Source organism: Cervus elaphus, chromosome 22, assembly GCF_910594005.1.
Source record: "Cervus elaphus chromosome 22, mCerEla1.1, whole genome shotgun sequence".
Taxonomy (NCBI): Eukaryota; Metazoa; Chordata; class Mammalia; order Artiodactyla; family Cervidae; genus Cervus; species Cervus elaphus.
The window spans coordinates 58,726,131-58,746,710 of record NC_057836.1 but is presented as its reverse complement, the minus strand read 5'-3'; the positions used below and the strand labels follow the sequence as shown (position 1 = coordinate 58,746,710).

General features: G+C 37.5%; 1 protein-coding gene across 7 annotated transcripts in view; it reads right to left on the bottom strand.

Moving 5' to 3' along the window:
* The window catches only part of NTN4 (netrin 4), a 168,985-nt gene that overhangs the window by 43,718 nt on the left and 104,687 nt on the right, over positions 1–20,580 (bottom strand). For all 7 annotated transcript variants that reach the window (XM_043881307.1, XM_043881306.1, XM_043881308.1 and 4 more), the window contains 2 exons: positions 7,373–7,499; positions 5,029–5,217 (listed from right to left, as the gene is read on the bottom strand). In XM_043881307.1, coding sequence (XP_043737242.1) covers positions 5,029–5,217; positions 7,373–7,499 — 316 coding nt within the window. The remainder of the gene's footprint in view (positions 1–5,028; positions 5,218–7,372; positions 7,500–20,580) is intronic.

Sequence of the window (20,580 nt, the reverse complement as noted above, 5' to 3'; positions counted from 1 at the left end):
TATTTGGCCAACTTTTTTACTATCTTCCGTTCTTTGCTCAAGTCTCACCTTCTTAGTGATGAGGCCTGTCCTCATTCAATACTGCATCTTGTCTATGTTCTCACTTATGTCAGTGAGAAGCTAAAAAACCAAACTTACAGGAGTAGAGAACAGATTAGTGGTTTCTAGAGGTGGGGAATGAGGGGTTGTTAGGGCAAAATAGGTGAAGATGGTAAAAAAAAAAGGCAACAACAACAAACTTGCAGTTATAAGATAAATAAGTTTTGGGGATATAATATACAGCATAACTACAGTTAATACCATACTGTATACGTGAAAGTTGCTAAGAGAGTAGATTATAAAAGTTTTCATCATAAGGAAAAAATTATAATTATGTGAGGTGATAGATGTTAACTAAACTTACTGTGGGATCATTTCACAATTATACATATACCAAATGATTATGCTGTACATCTTAAACTCATATAGTGCTATATGCCAGTTATTTCTTAAATAATGAAAGTGAAAAATAATACTGCATCTTGTCACTCCTCTTCTCATTCCAAACCCCTGGCACCTCGGATCCTTCTTAACTTGTTTGATTTATACTTCTTTGGTGATATTATTAATAGCACTTACCATCTTCTAACATATATACTATATACTTCATTTATTAAGTTTATTTATTTTTATTAGTTTTTATTGGAGCATAGTTGCTTTACAATGTTGTGTGAGTTCTGCTGTACAGCAAAGTGGATCAGCTGTACGTATACAGAACCCCTCTGGTTTTGGACTTCCTCCCCATTTAGGCCACCACAGAGCACTGGGTAGCATTCCCTGTGCTATAATATGTTCTCATTATTTATGTGTTTTATATATAGTATTAACAGTGTATATATGTCTGTCCCAGCCTCCCAGTTCATCCCACCCTCTTCCCCCTTTGGAATCCATACATTTGTTCTCTATATCTATGTCTCTATTTCTGCTTTGCAAATAAGATCATCTACACCATTTTTCTAGATTCCACATATATGTGTTAATATACAATATCTGCTTTTCACTGACTGACTGACTTCACTCTATATGACAGTCTCTAGGTCCATCCACATCTCTCCAAATGACCCAATTTCATTCCTTTTGATGACTGAGTAACATTTCATTGTATATATGTACCTCATCTCCTTTATCCATTCCTCTGTTGGTAGATGTTTGGGCTGTTTCAATGTCCTGGCTATTGTGAATAGTGCTGCAGTGAACATGGGGCTGCCCATGTCTTTTTGAATTATGGTTTTCTTTGGGTAGATGCCCAGGAGTAGAACTGCTGGATCATATGGTAGTTCTATGTTTAGTTTTTTAAGGAACCTTCATAATGTGCTTCATAGTGACTGTATCAATTTACATTCCACCAATAGTGCAAAAAGAAAAGTATACAAATTGAAAAATAAGTAAAAATGTCACTGTTTGCAGATAACATGATCTATACATAGAAAATCCTAAAGTTACTACCAGAAAACTACTAGAGTTAATTAACGAATTTGGTAAAGTTGCAGGATACAAAATTAATGCACAGAAATCTTTTGCATTCCTACACACTAACAGTAAAAGATCACAAAGACAAATTAAGGAAACAATCTCATTTACCACTGCATCAAAAAGAATAAAATACCTAGGAATAAACCTACCTAAAGAAGTAAAGGACCTGTACTCAGAAAACTATAAGACACTGGTGAAAGAAACCAAAAATGACACAGAAGGAGAGATATACCGTGTTTTTTGATGGGAAGAATCAATATTGTGAAAATGACTATACTACCCAAAGCAATCTACATATTCAATGCAATCCCTATAACAGTATCTTTCTGAAAATGCTGCCCATTGCCATGCAAGGCAGTAAACTAATTTCCTGTTTTATCTGCTTGTTAGTCCATACATTCTTACTTTTAAACATTTTTACTAGTGGTCTGAAGATGTAAATACCCCCATACACATATCTATTTAAATATATCCTATACAAAATGGTGTTAGAGCTGAATATGTTCTAGACTGAAAAATTTCATAAGCAGACCCTTCAGTGAGCACACAGAGTTAAGGAAACTACATGTTAGTCCCTAAGGTACTATGGATTTTAAAGAAGTAATTATTTTTGATATAAGGTATTTTTAGTCAATAAAGAGTAGATCTTATAGGACAACAATTTATACTAGTTTTTCATTTCTTCAGGACTTACTATACAACAAACAACCCGCTAAACCCCACATATTTTAGGTTATAAAGTTCTCATTACAGCCTTGTGAGTAGAAAGACATTGGCGTCCAAAGACCGTCAACAGCCGGCATTGGGCTACATACACAACTGTAGGGGCAGGAAGTCTCTATTCTACATCTGTTTGAATCCTACTAAAATGAAAGTCTGATGGTTGGGGCATGTAGAAGGGAGGCTCAAGTATATGCATATACTTATAGCTAATTCACTATATTACAGCAGAAACCAACACAATGTCGTTAAGCAATTATCCTCCAAACAAAATAAATGAAAGTTTGAGTACAGAAATAGCATTTAGAATCAAATTCCATACTGGCCAGAGACACTCAGAGGGCTCAAACATACCTTGTATGCACCAGGACCCAGAGACCCCACAGAGACTGAGACAGAACTGTGTTTAGATGTCTCCTGAGGAGGTACAGGTCAGCAGTGGATTGCTGCAGGGACAGGGGCTCTGGATGCAGTAGAGCTGGGTACGGCATAAGCCCTTTTGGAGGAGGTTGCCATTAACCCACCATAGAGTCGCTAGAACTTACACAGGACTGGGGAAACAGACACTCGAAGGGCACAGACAGAATCTTGCATGGACCCAGAAGAAAGGAGCAGTGACCCCACAAGAGACTAACCCAGACTTACCCATAAGTGTCCAGGAGTCTCTGGTGGAGGCATGGGTTGGCGGTGGCCTGCTGCAGGGTTCAGGGCATTGAGTATAGCAGTGCGTGCATGGGACCTTTCCATTGCCTCCACCACAGTTGGGCCTCAGGTCAAATAAACCAACAAAGGTCCGTCTAGTCAAGGCTACGGTTTTTCCAGTAGTCATGGATGTATGTGAGAGTTGGACTATAAAGAAAGCTGAGCACCAAAGAATTGATGCTTTTGAACTGTGGTGTTGGAGAAGACTCTTGAGAGTCCCTTGGACTGCAAGGAGATCCAACCAATCCATCCTAAAGGAAATCAGTCCTGAATATTCATTGGAAGGACTGATGCTGAAGCTGAAACTCCAATACTTTGGCCACCTGATACAAAGCACTGACTCATTAGAAAAGACCCTGACGCTGGGAAAGATTGAAGGCAGGAGGAGAAGGGGACAACAGAGGATGAGATGGTTGGATGGCATCACCGACTCAAGGGACATGAATTTCAGTAAACTCCAGGAGTTGGTGAGGGACAGGGAAGCCTGGCGAGCTGCAGTTCATGGGGTCTCAAAGAGTCGGACACGACTGAGCGACTGAACTGAACTGAACTGAGTACAGAAAGAAGCAGGAGTAAAACAATTCTTGGAGAAATATTGTGATGTAAATCAAAATTTGGGGCTCAGTGTTGGAAGTGAGCTGTTTCATGTTCTACCTTCATTATCTAAGAGAAAAAGCCTGTAACAAGTAAGCCCACTCATATTTCATGTAAATATCTCCTGCCTTATGTCAAAACTGTTTCTTCAAGAGCAACAGAATTTTTCCTTTAAATTAAAAACAAACTCAAGATTTTAAATGATTGTTTCACCATTGTATTGTTCCTTTCCTGTCTCTGTTTTTTGACCTAGAACGTAGAGTCCTTAGTGGGAAAAGGAAGGGCATGATCATTCATCTCCATTAACAGTCTTGAGTGGTTTCTGTGATCTAATCATCTCTGAGTCAACAGACATGTAAATGCTCATGTAGTTAGAGGAACTATTCATCCACACTGGACTTTTACTTAAGCTCTGTCTACATCCTTCATAGTCATGTTTCAGAGAATGTCTCATTAACTGGGCAGATCTTTGAAAATTATACTCTTTCTTTGAAAAAAAAAACCTCTTATTGGATTTATGCCAACAAAAAGCAGAACCCATTCTTTAATAGTTTAGTATTTTGGGGGAACGTAAGGAATTATTGTTATGTTCTAAATTCATTTATGATATCATGGTACCTTAGAGCAGAGTCAAACAGACTGCATTCACAGTGGAACCAAAACCTGTCATTTTTCAGATGTTCAAGTTCACTGCAGAGATGAAAACAAGAATGACCCAAGTGCAGATAACCACTCTTTATTTCATCAGTTTGAGTCCATTATTGTCTGTGTCCTACTCATATATTTGGTCTTAAGATAATCTGAGCGCCAAAGAATTAATGCTTTTGAACTGTGGTGGTGGAGAAGCCTCTTGAGAGTCCCTTGGACTGCAAGGAGATCAAATTAGTCAATCCTAAAGAAAATCAGTCCTGAATGTTCATTGAAGGGACTGATGCTGAAGCTGAAACTCCAATACTTTGGCCACCTAGTGAGAAGAGCTGACTCATTGGAAAAGACCCTGATGCTGGGAAAGATTGAAGACAGGAGGAGAAGGGGAAGACAGAGGATGAGATGGTTGGGTGGCATCACCAAGTTGATGGACAGAAGTTTGAGCAAGCTCTGGGAGTTGGTAATGGACAGGGAAACCTGGCATGCTGCAGTTCATGGGGTCGCAAAGAGTTGGACACGACTGACCGACTGAACTGAGCTGAAGATAATCTTAAATATAGCTTCCTCTTCATCCCTCTTTTTTCTCTGTTATTAGTCATCTTGTTTTCCAAAATATGGTGCTATAGGAGACAATTCTACTTCATGGAGAGTGAGTAAGGAGATTGTTTTTATGACTATTGTACTGTGCCCACCTAACAATTTTTACCCCTTATCAATGAAGTTAATTGATGTGTATGAGTGGATTGTCTGAGAATTTCATGACCTCTCTCCCTTGGGTGAGCAAATGAAGGATGGAGCATCATCTCTTTTGTAAAAATCAAACTCTTCCCCCATAAACATGAGTTTACTTACATTTGCAAGCATCGGGGGCAGAGAAAGGTCTTCGGAGGTCCCGGTAGAAGCCCGGCTTACACCGCTGGCAGTGCTGACCTTCTGTGTTGTGTTGACAGTCATTGCAGACACCACCACTACGATTCCCTGACGCCTCCCACACACTAATGTCAAAGTGACAGGCGTCAGCATGCCCATTGCACTTGCAGGCTGGGGGAAAGAAGGATCAGAGGAAAACAAAGAATTAGAAGTAAAATGACAGTTTCTCTAGTGTTCAGGCAGTTACGAGTAGGGTAAGCTGACTGCTAATTTTTTTAAAAAATTAGTTTTTTCAGATTCATAAGTGGAAAACAGACTTGTGGTCGCCAAGGGGGTGTGAGGATGGAGAAAGGATAGACGGGGGTTTGCGGTGAGCAGACGCAAACTATTACATACAGAATGGAGAAACAATGAAGTGCTACTGTAATAGCACAGGGAACTACATTCAGTAAACTGTGATAAGCCATAATGGAAAAGAATATGGAAACAAGAATACATGCGTGGTGTGTGTGTATGTGTGAAGTCCGACTCTTTCGTCCCTTAAAGACTGTAGCCCGCCAGGTTCCTCTGTCCATGGGATTCCCCAGGTAAGAATACTGGGATGGGTTGCCATTCCCTCCTCCAGGGGATCTTCCCAACACAGGGATCAAACCTGTTTCTCTTATGCACTGGCAGAGTTCTTTACCACTAATGCCACCTGGGAAGCCCTATGTATGTATAATTGAATCACTCTGCAGGAATTAACACAACATTGTAAATCAACTGTACTTCATTGTTTTAAATTTTAATTTTTTGAATAGTATACCTTTTCACAATACAGGAGTCAAAACAGTGTAAGAAGGTTTATATATTAAGAACTCTAGTCTCCCCATCCCTATTCACCCTGTTTCCTCTGGCCCTCAGTAGTTTCTTTCCTTTCTTCCTTCCTTCTCTTTCATCCTTCTCTCCCTCCCACCTTCCTTCAAACCTAGAAGGAAACTTCTGGTGTACAGGGGTTAGTAACTTGGCAGATAGATTGATTTGCCTTTCATGAAGTACTGTTCTTCAGTTATTGTACTGGTGAGTATGACGTGGTCCCCTAAAGAGACCTTAATTTTCTTATGGGAGAGGCTTGTAAAGTTTCTTATGTAACAGATTCTCAGAGTCATTTCTAAGATTATAGTCAGTAGCACCAAGAGACAAGTCTCTGTGTTCTATATGTATTTAGATATGCAGCTGGTTTCTGTGGAAAGGGCCATAATGGCACTCTAGGAATTTGGGAGAAATTCTTTAGATTCTCTTGATTGATTTAGAATAAGGATCTGGACTTTTTCCTGGAGGTCAGCTGTATTTGAAAATGTTTTTGCTATTGTTTTTCATTGTTTCCTTGATGTGTTATGATATTTTGACCAGATTCATAGTCTTTAAAAAGCATACTATAAGATAATTTAAGATTTATGCTTAGAGGAAATCCTGTACATTTCCGTGAAACTAAAATAAATCAGTTATGATTCCAAACCATATGGGAAGAGACTTCTCACAATTTTACCCACTGTATTTGCCTTTAAACCCTAGTAGAATTGAAGTTTGTTAGTGTAAACACTGCTATGGGCACGTGCATTTCTCTGTGTGTGTATATTTCTATTTCATGTGTGCTTCCAAAGAAAAAAAAATGGTTCACATTGCCATATTTTTTACTCTTCTATCTAACCTCAAACCTCAAACCCAAGGTTAGCTATGACAGTGTTAGTCTCATTCTTGGTGAACTGGCATAGTTTCAAATCTAATTTGTTTTTAAAAGTATAAGTGAAGAGACAGGCATTATGGTATTCCAGAAAAAAAGTATTTAATTTGGAGTCTGAAAACTAGGGATCAAGTCCTGACTCTGTCATTTACTAACTTTGGCAAGATACTTAAAATTTTATTGGACCTCAGTTTACTGATCTCTAATATGGGATTAACACCACCTACTTTATAGGGTTGTTTTGAGAACTGAATTCAAGATACCTATTTTCATTATTATAATTCAGTATCTGTGAACTCTAAACCTCAGTTGCTCTGTGTCTGGCTATGTTTTTACTATGTCAAACTCTCAAGACGGGTTCTCAGGTTCAACATAGAGTCCCAGGAAATAAGCAACACATTCTTGGCAAAACAGTCATATCAGCGACTTTGCAAGCAGTAATTGTTTCCAATGGCTGAAGTCACAGTGGGCAGTGATATGGGCTATGTTTGTTAGCATCTGTCACCTACCACTTAATATTGTGTTTCTCAAGACAACAAACGAGAAGTCTACAGAGGTTTACTTAACAAAGGAGGCTTTTGAGTCCGTAGACTTTGTACTTACTTCTGCACTCATTTGGAGACCCTGTTTTTCCATCAGCTGCCTCCCAGGGGCGGTCGTTATATAAAGGTGCACAGTGTTGGCAGTGGGTGCCCGCTGTGTTGTGCTTACACATACACTTTCCGTGGACCTGCAAAGAAAAGTAAGAGCTAAGAGCACAAACAATGCTAGGAAAGAACATTCTTCCCACAGCCTCATCTCGTTGATTGGCTATAGCCGCATGACATTCATTCACTTGAAGACGTTAGCCATCAAGATGAGAGAGACCTTCTTTGGTTTGTCTTTGCTGTTAATTCAAAAAACTACAAAATATATATTTTCTTGACAGCAGGATACATGACCCAAATAAGCAACTCTGAGATAATTGCTAGGCATTTATTTAATTTTTAATACTTCAAATTTTTTTTATTCTTTACACAAAAGTAATACATCTTCAATACAGAAAATTTAGATCTTTCCATGTCATTAAATATTTTTGTACAACACCCATTTTAATTATTTCCTTGTACAATATACAGTTTATTTGACCAATCACCTATTTTTGGTTATTTAGGCTTTTAAATATTTTTATACAGTATATTTTAATTCTGTAATTAATATCCTTGTAGCTATTGTGTACATCTTCATTTATTTGGAATGTGTTTTCTAGAAGTAAAGTTGAACAGTCATCATCTGTATATTTTTAAGGCATTGAAGACATTTTGTCATAATTACTGGGCATTTCCTTTTAATCCCATAATTCAGAGTCACTGAGGGTTTTTAAAATAGTATTTCTCACAAGGAGAAACATTTTAGTGGAATTGTTGCAGGAAGGGGGACCCCTTCCAGGACCCAAAACTGGGCTCTTGTCTAACACTCGGAAATGAATTGTCTGAGGAGACACATGTGCAGACAAAGGAAGAGATTTCATTGGGTAAGGTACCCGGGTGGAGAGCAGGAGGGTTAGGGAACCCAGAAGAACAGCTCTGTCTCATGGCTTGCAGTCTTATGGTGATGGGATTAGTTTCCGGGTTGTCTTTAGCCACTCATTCTGACTCAGAGTCCTTCCTGGTGGTGCATGCCTTGTTCAGCCAAGATGGATGCCAGAGAGAAGGATTCTGGGAGGTGGTTGGACATGTGGTGTCTCCTTTTGACCTTTCCCGAACTCTTCCGGTTGGTGGAGGCTTATTAGTTCTGTGTTCCTTACCAGGACCTCCTGTCGTAAAACAACTTGTGCAAGTGGTTACTATGGGGCCTGGCCAGGGTGGAACGTTTCAATCAGTGTGCTTCCCCTAACAGAATTATTTGGGATCTGAGCATTTTATGAGAATTTTAATATTTTTTTATTATCTCACCAATAATTTCTAAAAATTAGTATTTGGAGTCATCTGGAATACTTCCTGATAACTAAGTTTGCCATGAATTCCAGTACCAAAATGAATTTATTGACACATGATGTCATGACTGTACAAACGAACGTTTTTTGAAGTAGCTCAGAGACAGAGTCCCAAACTTGGATCTATTAAGTGTTGCTTGTTTTTTCTTGAGAAACAGTATAAAAGGTAAATCAATGCAGAGGTAATAAGTTATATCAACCATTTACAATTATTTAATGAATATCTACTAGAGGAAGTTGCTATATTAGGCAATGTTTGATACACAAAGCGTTACAAAACATGATTTCTGTCTTCAAGCACAGTACAATGTAGCTGGATAAAAAAGATTTACATAGAAAAAATTATGCATAAACAAGACAATAAATAAATACCAAAGAAAGAAAATTATGTTGGAATTTAAAAGATGCAGAAATCACCGGAGATTAACAGTGACTGAGGACTTTATGAGAGAGACCTGTTTTAGAGATGGGCGTTGAAGTTGGGCAGCATTTCTGACAGGCAGAGGGGAAGAGACTTCCCAGGAAGAGGAAACAAAATTAACTAAGCTATGGTTCTAAGAGGTTAGGGAAAACCTATGAACAAAGTTTATTTCAGTACATCTGAAATATTCTGACTGTGATGATAAAGGAACTACTAAAAATGAGACGTATTTAGACTGTCCAGAAATAAAATAAATCTTCAGTTCCGTTCAGTCGCTCAGTCGTGTCCGACTCTTTGCGACCCCATGAATTGCAGCACGCCAGGCCTCCCTATCCATCACAAACTCCTGGAGTTTACTCAAACTCATGCCCATCGAGTCGGTGATGCTATCCAGCCATCTCATCCTCTGTCATCCCCTTTTCCTCCTGCCCCCAATCCCTCCCAGCATCAGGGTCTTTTCCAATGAGTCAACTCTTCGCATGAGGTGGCCAAAATATTGGAGTTTCAGCTTCAGCATCAGTCCTTCCAATGAACACCCAGGACTGATCTCCTTTAGGATGGACTGGTTGGATCTCCTTGCAGTCCAAGGGACTCTCAAGAGTCTTCTCCAACACCACAGTTCAAAAGCATCAATTCTTCTGCGCTCAGCTTTCTTCACAGTCCAACTCTTACATCCATACATGACCATTAGAAAAACCATAGCCTTGACCAGGCGGACGTTTGTTGGCAAAGTAATGTCTCTGCTTTTTAATATGCTATCTAGGTTGGCCATAACTTTCCTTCCAAGGAGTGTCTTTTAATTTCATGGCTGCAATCACCATCTGCAGCGATTTTGGAGCCCAAAAAAATAAAGTCTGACACTGTTTCCACTGTCTCCCCATCTATTTCCCATGAGGTGATGGGACCAGATGCCATGATCTTAGTTTTCTGAATGTTGAGCTTTAAGCCAACTTTTTCACTCTCCTCTTTCACTTTCATCAAGAGGCTCTTTAGTTTCTCTTCACCTTCTGCCATAAGGGTGGTGTCATCTGCATATCTGAGATTATTGATATTTTTCCCGGCAATCTTGATTCCAGCTTGTGCTTCTTCCAGTCCAGTGTTTCTCATGATGTACTCTGCATATAAGTTAAATAAGCAGGGTGACAATATACAGCTTTGACATGCTCCTTTTCCTATTTGGAACCAGTCTCTTGTTCAGTTCTAACTGTTGCTTCCTGACTTGCATACAGGTTTCTCAAGAGGCAGGTCAGGTGGTTTGGTATTCCCATCTCCTTAAGGCCCAATGCTGTAAAGAGCAATATTGCACAGGAACCTGGAATGTTAGGTCCATGAATCAAGGCAAATTGGAAGTGGTCAAACAGGAGATGGCAAGAGCGAATGTCAACATTCTAGGAATCAGCAAACTAAACTGGACTGTAATGGGTGAATTTAACTCAGATGACCATTATATCTACTACTGTGGGCAGGAATCCCTTAGAAGAAATGGAGTAGCCATCATAGTCAACAAAAGAGCCCAAAATGCAGTACTTGGATGCAATCTCAAAAATGACAGAATGATCTCTGTTCATTTTCAAGGCAAACAATTCAGTATCACGGTAATCCAAGCCTATACCCCAACCAGTAATGCTGAAGAAGCTGAAGTTGAACAGTTCTATGAAGACCTACAAGACCTTTTAGAACTAACACCCAAAAAAGATGTTCTTTTCATTATAGGGGACTGGAATGCAAAGTAGGAAGTCAAGAAACACCTGGAGTAACAGGCAAATTTGGCCCTGGAGTTCGGAATGAAGCAGGGCAAAGGCTAATAGAGTTTTGCCAAGAAAATGCACTGGTCATAGCAAACACCCTCTTCCAACAACACAAAAGAAGACTCTACACGTGGACATCACCAGATGGTCAATACCGAAATCAGACTGATTATGTTCTTTGCAGCCAAAGATGGAGAAGCTCTATACAGTCAGCAAAAACAAGACTGGGAGCTGACTATGGCTCAGATCATGAACTCCTTATTGCCAAACTCAGACTTAAACTGAAGAGAGTAGGGATAACCACTAGACCAAATAAATCTTAGGGTTCAACAGATGTGTAAATAGCTACAACCAATACACTGCAGTACTACTGCTCGACCTAACGTAGCACTTGAGAAAGTCGTGTTGTCTACCCAAGATCTCCTTTTTCTTCTCCTTCTCTTGGAATGTATTTCCTCGGCTCCACTGGTAGAGGCACTCTGGGAATCACATGTGCATCATCCAAGTGTGTTAGGTGACCACTGTTGACCTTTATGCACAAATAAAATTCAAGTGCAGGAATTATTCAGGGCTCAGAGGTCCACAGGCTACTTGTGAATGAATCACATGAGACCTAAGGAGCCATCTTGCTAAATTTAGTTTCTATGTATTATAAACTAAGGTTTTTGTGCTTAATGAAAATGAACTATAGCTGTCCTTTTAGTTCTTAGCGATTAGCTAGGATATAGATTTTTTTAATGGTAGAATTGACTCAGAGTACAATATGTTACAAAAATTTTTGTTGATTTTCTTTACAGAAACTCAGCTAATATTATAGATTCAGTGTATTGGTTTTGTTCTTGGAATGCCCAAGCATGAGGGGAACTATAGTTACCTTTTTTCTTGGGCTTTTCTTTGTGAAAAGACTTGTTTATACAACAAAGCTAGGACTTGTTTATACATAAAGTCCCATGGAGTTGTTAAGAGTTTACTATACATAACTATTCACACATCCAGGTAAGAGCTAAAGACAACTTTGCACTTATATTTAGAGAGCTGCAGGAATTCAATATTCACTACTCTGTAAGAATGAGGTGTTTTCATCCTAGCTCCTGAGTATCTAATTTTTCATATATTCTGGTAGAAATACTCCAGTCCAATGCTTTTTATTAAATCTTTTAAATTCAACATTCTTATCATCATGAAAAAAAAAGAAATTCTATCAAATAACTTCCACAAGGTAAGATTCTTTTTCTTAATTGAAATATAGTTGATTTACAATGTTGTATTACTTTCTGCTATACAGCAAAGTAGTTCAGTTATGCATATATATATACACCTTCTTTTTCATACTCTGTTCCATTATGATTTATCACAGGACCATGAATATAGTGCCCAGTGCTATGAAGTAGCTTGTGGTTTATCCATCCTATATAGAATAGCTTGTATCTGCTAGCCCCAGACTCTCACTCCTTCCCTCCCTCACACCCCCTTGGCATCCACAAGTCTGTTCTCTATGTCTGTGAGTCTGTTTCTGTTTCATACATAAGTTCATTTGTGTCATTTTTTTTTTTAAACTAAAAACTTTTTACTGGAGTATAGTTGATTTACAACATTGTGTTTCAAAATGAATCAGTTATATATAGGTATATATATATATATATATATATATCAGTTACATATAGTATTTATATACAGTATACAGGTATATATATATATAGTTATATACAGTATACAGTAACTGTGTATATATATACAGTTATATACAGTATACAGATATATATATATCAGTTATATATATAATCAGTTATACACAGTAAAATGAATCAGTTTTTTATATATATATATATATGTATATATATATATATATCTCCAGCATATATATATATGTGTTTGTGTGTGTGTATATATATATATATATATATATACCTCCAGCATTGCAGGCGGATTCTGCTGCAAATTATTGCTACTTTTCTTTAGAGGAACTAAACTATCATTATAAGTCAGTTTATCAGGTTTGGTCTTGGAATGCCCAAGGCCTATATGTAATTTCACACAACTCAGGTTAGTCCTAGTCCACAAATTCCAGGACTCAGGAAACCAAAGGCACTTAGGGAACCTCATCAAACATTCACGTGCATCACAAGATGATATGGACCGGTCAGTTCCCTCTGGAGTAAGAATCTTAGAGCACTTTCTTGCACCCACATGCAAGGATTGGGATGAACCTCCCAGGGTCTGAAAGATGCCAGCCCAGCAAATATTTCTGCACACAGAAAAAGTCAAGGAACTGTCATTTTGAGAATTACTAAAAATAGTTGTAAATCATTACCTAGACCATTTGAAACAAGAAATCCTTTCTCAGCGATACAACTGTTACTGTTCAAGCTTGAAAGATCACCCACTATTTGATGCTTGTGAAAAATGTGCAAGTGAAACTAGGTCTGCATTGGGGGAAAAAAACAGAAAAAGGAAACTTTAGCAACAAGTTAAACAAAGCCCTTGTTTGGTACACAAACATAAACTAGATAAAGAGCAGGAAAATGGGATTATGTATTTAAGGCTTAGTTGAAGAAGAGTGGTGTCTGGCTGTGTAACTGGGAAGTGAGAAATCAACTTTAACAACAAATCTACAAACCCTAATTATACAAGAGTTATACCTTGGCATTTTGGATATTCTATGAATTTCATAAACCCCTCCATTATACTGAGAGTACATTTCTCTGTTAATGTCAAAAGTTTCTTACTATATCCCATACAGGGAGGGAATCATACAAACTTTGAATAAGAAATTTAAGGGATTATTACTAAAACAGCTTGTTCATGAATACCTGTGTACTTTGGTGACAAATATGATATATTAGAGGTAAACAGACACGGAAGAGAAAATACTGCTCCTTCATATGTATGGCTATAAGAATCTATGTGGGAACAAAATGAGGAAATTATTATCTTTCAAATTTGTCATTGTAAGATACACATCTTGCTTAGAAAAGCTCATTTTTAATTGTTCTTTGGGGACAGAAAGCCCTCTAGTAGTCAGCAAACGTAGACTTGAGGAAATTGGCCATGGCAGGAGGTTGTAAGAATCTGGCCATTGGCAATGTTAAACATAAGAGTTGGACAATCGCTTATCAAGATAGTGTAGAATATTTAAACATTAAATGGAAGATTGGCTTTGACAAATTTTAAGGTCCTTCTAGTCTTAAGGTTCTATGATTCTCTTTTTTTTTTTTTTTTTTAGGTTCTATGATTCTAAGGCCTGCCTCTGTGTATTGTGAATGCTGCCTGGTTGGAGGCAACTACCCATAATCCTTTCTGAGCTACCAAATAAGCCTTAAATGTCATATGGCAGGGTCCTACTACCATTTCACCAAGAGTGTTTCCAAATGATGTGCAAGTCAAATAAGGGAGAGTTAGGAGAATATCTCTCCTTTTTAGCAGGTACTACCTGATGTGGAAGTAAATGTTAATAGTCTCTGAAGATGGATTTGGATATGTCGATAATGACTGTACCAAAACTAAAATAAGTTTCATTCTTTCTGATTTTTCTCCTACTGTTTTCCTCCTTCTGTACTGCATTTTCCTCATTGCTTATGAGAAAAGGAATCACAGGCTGTCTTTCTAGCACCTGCCTTCCAAATAAAGGTATATTTCATCATCCACAAATAATCCACAAATTTTTTCCACAAATACCAAAGCAAATAATAAATATGGTTAAAGCTTTGGAAGACTCAAATTAACCAAATTCTTTTATGAATGTCTGATAAAATTTGCTTCCCAGCTGCTCTCCAAGAAAGAAAGAACCAACTATTGTTCAAGTCCTACTAAAATTTGTAATGAAAGTTAGTGGGGAAAAGAGAGTTTACAGCCAAGTATTCAGAAATTCTTAAATTTCATCAACTGGGTACTTTCCTTGAGCTCCTGTGCCATTATTGTTTACATAGATATGATTTTATTTTCTTTCTTTACCATTCAACTTTGAATTTCAATGGAAAATGAATATCCTTTTATACCATCATTGGAACCTTAAAAAATGTTTGTGAAAAGAGAATACAAACAGTGCCTATTCTATGATCCTAAGAAAATTGCCCACTTAAAGGCAGCTATGGCAATTCACAGACCTTCATTTAGCTCTGATAAATGATTTACAAAAGTGGAACAATGCTTTGCAGCAACTTTAGACAAGATGTAAAGGAAAAAAACTGATTTAATTTCTAAAGAGACAGTATGTCCCTTTTAGAGAAAAGGATTAGCTTCCAAATGAATGAACTTCTTATGTATGAGAAGAGATAAATTCTAATAACAGACTAGCCTGCTAGAACCTGCTCCTCTTAAGCAGGACAAAAACAGGCACAACAATGCTCCAGCAAAACCTTTGAATAGAAAGCACTGTGAGGAAAACACATCTTTTCATTAACAAATAAAATCTTTCTCTACCCCTACTAAAGGTTTGCATATTTCAGTTTAACAGAAGTGGGAGTTCTACGGTGAATATGTAGCACAATAATTGAGTTTGGTAAAAGGAGGCTTGAAACATAGTGTCAGAACAGAGTAAAATAGGTTGAAGACTGAATATTTCAAACCCTTGCCCAATAATATATATATTGCAGGATGGTAAGCAGTGGAAAAGCTCTACAGTCTATTCTTTGGTCTATACTTGAACACTAGAGAAAACAGGTCTTGTAAGAAAGCATGAGCAATAAAATAGATAGGTATAGAGCAGAAACAATTATGATGAAAGAATGAAAATCAGCCACAGGAGACTTCCCAGCCAGGCTGTTGCCTGAAATTCTTCCTATCAGGACTCATTCCTTTAGCCCCTGAATATTGTTTTAGGTTCAAGAGCTCCCTACAACAAGGGACTTAAGCTCCGAACGCGTAAATCCTTAAATTATTAGCAGCAAACATATCAGCAGGGATTATAACCATCTGTTCTCAATCCTAGAATTGTACTCAGAGTTGCCTAAAGAAGGAAGTAGCTTTCTGGTGGAGGGAAAGGGAATGTCTAAAGAAGAGAGGGAAGGAGCCAAAGATAAACTGTGCCTACTTCACTAAGGTGCCAAGAACCTTGCTCTGGCAGACAAACCTGGAAAAAATTCATGGAGCCAATGCAAATTTCATAACAAAACTGCATTTAAGTACACTGTATGGTAATCATGTGTTTATATACATCTCTCTGATAGATTGTAAGCTCTTGCAGGGAAGAAACTATGGCTTAAATTTCTTTGAATCCCCATTAACTGGCATATAATAGGTTTTCAATTGATATGTGTTCATTTTTTTCATTCAGCCAATATATATTCAATGGAACATGGAGAACCTTAGTTATTGAGTTTAGTTCCATTTTCAAAACTTCCCAAGAAGAGATGGTGCTAATTATTCATTTGAAGTGGGAATGGGATACTTTTGTTTGTCACCGAGCAGGATTTGGGGCAGAACAGGGTTGAAAGATATTCAGCTTTGTCCAGAGCACTTTTGGACAAGTCACACTGGTAAATATGATTCTATGTAGAGAGTTACTGTAAGCCCAAGGCTTAAGGTTAGCCAGGGAGGGAAATGAGAACAATAAAGATGAAGATGATGATGATAAATAATAAAAATAATAGTAGTAGTTAATATTGATTAGCACTTACTATGTACCCAGGTGCTGTTCTAGGCATTGTATAAATACTAATTCATTGGATTTACACAAGAACCCATAGTATTTTATTTGCTAAGTCGTGTCGGACTCTTGTGACCCCAAGGACTATAGCCCACCAGGATCCTCTGTCTATGGGATTTCCCAGGCAAGAATGCTGGAGTGGGTAGCCATTTCCTTCTCCAGGGGATCTTCCCAACCCAGGGATCAAGGCCAGGTCTCCTATATTACAGGCAGCCTCCTGCATTGCAGGTGGATTCTTTACCAACTGTGCCACCAGGGAAGGCCCACAAGAACCGTATAAGGTAGGTATAATTATTGCTGTCATTTTACAAATTAGAAAACTGAAGCTGAAAGAATTCAAGTAATTTACCCAAGAATTCTATAGCAGTCTGACTCCAGAGTCACCATCTTAACCCTTAAATGACCCGGGGGAGGAGGATTTTTGAGAGATCTACTTTGGCCAAATATCTTCAATGTGTTACTTAAATAATATTGATGCTTCAAATCAATTTGTCTGTCCTTGAAGAGCTCCTCAGGATGAAGGTGGGTATGGACTTAAAGTGAGTCATTTCAAGGGTATTCTGTTCTTGAATGGATTATTTGCCCTCTTCTTCTGTGAGAAGCCTAGCAGTTTTGGCAATGGGTGAATATAGGAAGACTGGCCCCATTTCCCACACTTGGCATCAATAAGTTCAGGGCATTTAGGAGTAGAGAATATTTTTAGATTCTTATTGGTGCAGTGTAAAATCTCTCTGTACCTTGGAAATTCTGATGCCTCCTAGGGGTATTTCTGGGCCACTGCAGGTGTTAACAAGTCTTAACTTAGAAGTGAAAGTCGCTCAATCCTGTCCAACTCTTTGTGACTCCATGGGCTATAATCCATGGAATTCTCCAGGCCAGAATTCTGGAGTGGGTAGCCTTTCCCTTCTCCAGGAGACCTTCCCAACCCAGGGATCAAACCCAGGTCTCCCGCATTGCAGGTGGATTCTTTACCAGCTGAGCTATAAGGGAAGCCCAAGAATATGGGAGTGGGTAGCCTATCCCTTCTCCAGGGGATCTTCCCGACTCAGGAATCAAACCTGGGGTCTCCTGCATTGCAGGCGGATTCTTTACTTTTCCTTTGGTAACTATAACTCATATGCCGGTGAGTCTGTTTCTGTTCTGTGAATAAGTTCATTTGTATCTTTTTTTATATTCCACATATAAGCAATATTATATTGTATTTGTCTTTTTCTGACTTAGTATGATAATCTCTAGGTCCATCCATGTTGCTGCAAATGAAATCATTTTATTCTTTTTTATGACTAACATTCCATCATATACATATATATATGAATATATATACATATATATGAATATATATATACACACATATATATATGAATATATACATATATGTACACACACACATATACACACCACATCTTCTTTAACAATTCATCTGTTGATGGACATTTAGGTTGCTTCCATCTCTTGACTGTTGTAAATACTGCAGCTATGAACACCGGGGCACATGTATCTTTTTGAATTAGAGTTTTCATCTTTTTTGGATATACGCCCAGAAATGGGATTACTGGTTCATATGGTAAGTATATTTTTAGTTTTTTAATGAACCTCCATACTGTTTTCTATAGTAGCTGCACCAATTTACATTCCCACCAACAGTGTAGGAGGGTTCAGTTTTCTCCACATCCTCTCCAGCATTTATTGCAGACATTTTTTTTTTTTTCAGGCATTTTAATGACGGCCATTCTAATGCTGTGAGGTAATACCTCATTGCAGTTTGATTTGCATTCTCTAATAATTACTGATGCTGAGCATCTTTTCATGTGCCTGTTGGCCATCTGTATGTTTTCTTTGGAGAAATGTCTACTTAGGTCTTCTGTCCATATCTGCATTTTATTATCACTGAACTATCTCACAACTCCATAAGCTGTAGAAAATTAATGATAGTGCAAATAGTTCTTCTCCACAGAAATGCAAGTCAGTTGTGTCTGACAGTGCAGTTGAACATTTCTTATCATATTGACCAGTTTTGCACCTCCTTGTAAATATATTTATTTGCCAATGTATGTGTGGTTTTTAAAATTTTTCTTTGAAGCAGTAGTAAGGTCTTACTGGCCCCTTATTAATTACTGAGTTAAGTAAAATTATTGACACGTATTTATTTTATATCTGTGTGAATCATGACTTTACTCTTTAAAGAATATCCTTTAATATTGCCATTTCTTATCCTCCACATGTTATCTAAAGTTCTTCTATGTAGACTACTTAAGAATATACTTCTAAAAGTGGAATTTCAACACGCTATATGTGGTTAAATGGGTTTTGAATGTCTCATATCTTTACAAGATTAATTCTACTAGCTTTGTTTTTTCCATTTCATCAGGCACTTCATATCTCCTGTGGAGACTGTAATAAATATTTCAGCCATAAAAGTGCAAATAGCATTAAACTAAAAACTGTGATGCCTAGGAGGCTTATGAAGATTACATTTAGATAAAATCAAACTATTACCAATTTAGGTGATTTTTTTTTCTATCCTTACTTCATTACATAGAACTATCCCTTATTTGCTTTTTGTTTCCAATGAGCTTTATGTATTATTTCTGACTACGGGCTTTTAAAAATGATGTCTGTCCAATAGACTTACTTATTTGGATAAATCCTACCAGTGAATATGTAGGTTATATGCATAATCTGGTTTCAGATTTGCATGTGTACAATGGAAACAACGCAAGGCACTCTGATTTTAAGACACTTATTTTGGTGCATCTATGGGATGACCTCAAAATGCCAAGGTAGGTCCTTTTCTACAGTTACAGTTTCTTCAAGGTACAGAGCAAAAGAAGATTGACAAGTACCATTAGATTCCTGCTGCAGGTCTTGTTTATAGGCAGACTTTGACTTTACTAAAACACTACATACGAAACTATCTTAGTATACAGATTTGACATTTGAAATCTGTTTCAAGCCAGATTGCTACCTGGTTACTGTGTTGAGTTACTGGAACAGTTGCTACATAGCCATGTGACCCACTTCATCTCTGTTCTTCATTTGATCTCAGTTAAGTCCTGTTTTCATAAGTTCACTTTGCACTTATCTTTTTATATTTAAGCTTTTCCAGGGTCACAAGGCAAGTCAGTGGCAAAACAGGGAACAAAACTCCCAAGAGAATCCAAAAATATTAGAGGCTTCCATCTTAGAACAGTGATGTCATCAGGAAGATTTTTTTTTTTCCTTTCCACAAACACCTAAAATAACTTCTTAGGATAAACTTTCTTGAGGGGGAAAAAAGGACAATTTCAAATTTTTATCTATTTGATTTGAATAATTTTAGAAAGAAAGCAGAAGTGGATTTAACAATATATAACTTCTGTGCTGTTAAAACTATTAACACAACTATCAGACAAGAACCTGAGAAACAAGTGAAGGCAAATACTAGGACTCATTCTGTAAGCAACTTATCTGTCAAGCAGCATTGATGCAAGAATGAAGGAAGGTCTTGTGGGGTTTTTGTTCAGTGTCTTTTAGGATTTAGATGGGTTTTTATAATTAGTAGAAGACCAGGTAAATTCTATTAGAAATGCTGTGGGGGATTATTAAGTACTTTTCACTTGCTCAATGTGTTCACATAGCTTCTGGTTATTTTAAAGAAAAGTCCTTGTCACAGGCTATTTTGCATTCTCTTACAATTTTACTTCATTCTACTTCACATTTCTCACTGTTTTCCTCTTTTCTTGACAGTTCTGTTTAACTGTCACTCACTATTCTATACAGTGCAGAGGGTGTTACAAAAGTTGACTTGTTTAAGATAAATGAGCCCCTGATTGTCATACAAGAAGCCAATTGCTAGGGCATGTTTTCTTCCATAGTCTTTTTTTTGTTAAATTAATTCATTCAGATACTTCTTTTCACATTGGAAAATTGCTTGTTTCTAGGTGAACCTTGTAAAACATAGTCTTCATTACTGAATATGTTCATGTGAATGATCAAGGTGGAAATATTGATATATTAAAACTTATGTTTATTTGATAACTCTAT